General features: G+C 52.9%; 1 protein-coding gene across 1 annotated transcript in view; it reads left to right on the top strand.

Annotated features, from left to right (window-relative positions):
- Nucleotides 1-355: 355 nt before the first annotated feature.
- Nucleotides 356-1,956, top strand: part of NUCB1 (nucleobindin 1) — a 37,775-nt gene continuing 36,174 nt past the window's right edge. Inside the window, exons 1-2 of the mRNA XM_011979395.1 lie at nt 356-677; nt 1,086-1,231. Of these exons, the coding sequence (XP_011834785.1) occupies nt 1,097-1,231 (135 nt within the window). The 5' untranslated portion in view covers nt 356-677; nt 1,086-1,096. The remainder of the gene's footprint in view (nt 678-1,085; nt 1,232-1,956) is intronic.

The following is a 1,956-nucleotide window of genomic DNA, read 5'->3' as shown; positions in this document are numbered from 1 at the left end:
AAAAAAAAAAAAAAGAAAGAAAAAAAAGAAAAGGCTGAAAAAGAATTAAATATTTAAATATTTTTATTAAAAATTAAAAAAATATATATTAACCGGGCCTGTCGTCCCAACTACTTGGGAGGCTGACGCAGGAGGATTGCTTGGGCCTGGGAGGTAGAGGCTGCAGTGAGAAGTGATTGCGCCACTGCACTCCAGACTGGGTGACAGAGCAAACCCTGTCTCAAAAAATAAGAAGAAAGAAACTCATAAGGAAGGCTGTGCAATTTCTACCGTGCTGTAAATTGCAGGCATTTCGTGGGGCGAAAATAAATGGGCAAAACTACAGCTCCCATGAGGCGAAGGGGCCACGATGCCCGCGGAAGTTATTTTTCCCCCGGCCGGCAGGGAGTTGTAGTTGTCTTTGAAAGCTTTCTCTTTCTTTTGGCATAGGCGGGAAATGTGGCGTTAAGAGGCTGGGATTCCGAGACAGAAGCGAGGTTTTCACGAAAATGCGAGCGACTTCGGCAAGGGGCGGGGCCGCTAGACGTGGATGAAAGGTACGGGGCCAGCGTGGACCAATCAGGCCTCTTTGGGGCGGGGCCTCTGTGGAAAGTGGGCGTGGCCTAGGGGGGAAATCACCAAGAACGCACCGGAGGTCCTTGCCAGCCCTGGAAAACGCCCTCTGCGGTGAAGGAGAGGTGAGAGGCCAGGATTCCAAGACTCTTGGGTCCTAGGGAGGGATGGGGGCCACAGGGCTGGAAAACTGGGTCCCCGAGGGGGATGCACTGGGTGCCAGTACTTTAGGTCCTGGGAAAAGAGGAGGCTGGCACCCTGAACTCTAGGGTCTGGGGGAGGAGGAGATCCCGGATTCCTGAGTGTGAGGGAGGAGCGTGTTGGGAGCCAGGACTCCTGGATCTGAGGGCCCGGACTCCTGTGTCGGAGGAAGGGAAGGCTGGAGGCCTGGAATCCTGGGGCCTGGGTAACGAAATGCTTGTGTCCTGAGTCTTGGAAGTAGGGGCGGCACTGGAGGCCCGAACTCCTGGTTCCAGGGGAGGAAGAGGCTTGGGACAGACATTATGCATTATCCAGCCCTCCGTCCCCCACAGACCACACCGCCATGCCTCCCTCTGGGCCCCGAGGAACCCTCCTTCTGTTACCGTTGCTGCTGCTGGTCCTGCTTCGCGCTGTGCTGGCTGTCCCCCTGGAGCGAGGGGCGCCCAACAAGGAGGAGGCCCCTGCGACTGAGAGTCCCGTAAGTGGCCCAGCCCTGCTGTCCAGCCAGGTGTTTGCAGTGGTACTACAATTCCTGCAGACCCCGTGCCCATAGGGTGGATGTTCCAGTGACTTAACTGGCCCTACGGTTGTAGCTTGTCTTTTGCCCGCCATTCCTCCCAGCAGCAGGGGTTTGACTTGGTGAAAAACTGGAAGTCCCTGACTCTGAGGTGTGGAAAATGTGCTTCACGCCCCAAATAAACCTCTGTTTTTTTAAGATTCTCTCTACCCAAGAAGGAGTCTGAAAACAAACAAACAAACAAACAAAACTACATTTCCCTGTAGCACCATGTTGCTAGTTCCCAGTAGCAGTTGATGTTGGCTAGCTGGGGTAGTCTGACTTCATGGTGCTCTTGGGAGTTGTAGTTTAAATTACAAAAAGGTGGGTGCACTGCTTGTTTATTAATTCCAACATGTGTTTATCAAACCCAATAAAAGCTTTGGTCCTAAGGGATTTGGAACTTTGGAGATCCTGAAGACCAGTGCGTGTCTTGTGGTCGGAATCTTCCTATAGCTTCCTATAAGAATAGGCTGGTCAGGCCGGGCACAGTGGCTCAAGCCTGTAATCCCAGCACTTTGGGAGGCCGGTGGATCACGAGTTCAGGAGATCGAGACCATCCTGGCTAACACGGTGAAACCCCGTCTCTACTAAAAATACAAAAAATTAGCCGGGCATGGTGGCAGGCGCCTGTAGTCCCAGCTACT

The sequence above is a fragment of the Mandrillus leucophaeus genome, unplaced genomic scaffold (genome assembly GCF_000951045.1).
Source record: "Mandrillus leucophaeus isolate KB7577 unplaced genomic scaffold, Mleu.le_1.0 Scaffold200, whole genome shotgun sequence".
Classification (NCBI taxonomy): Eukaryota; Metazoa; Chordata; class Mammalia; order Primates; family Cercopithecidae; genus Mandrillus; species Mandrillus leucophaeus.
This window is presented reverse-complemented; position numbering and strand designations above follow the sequence as displayed.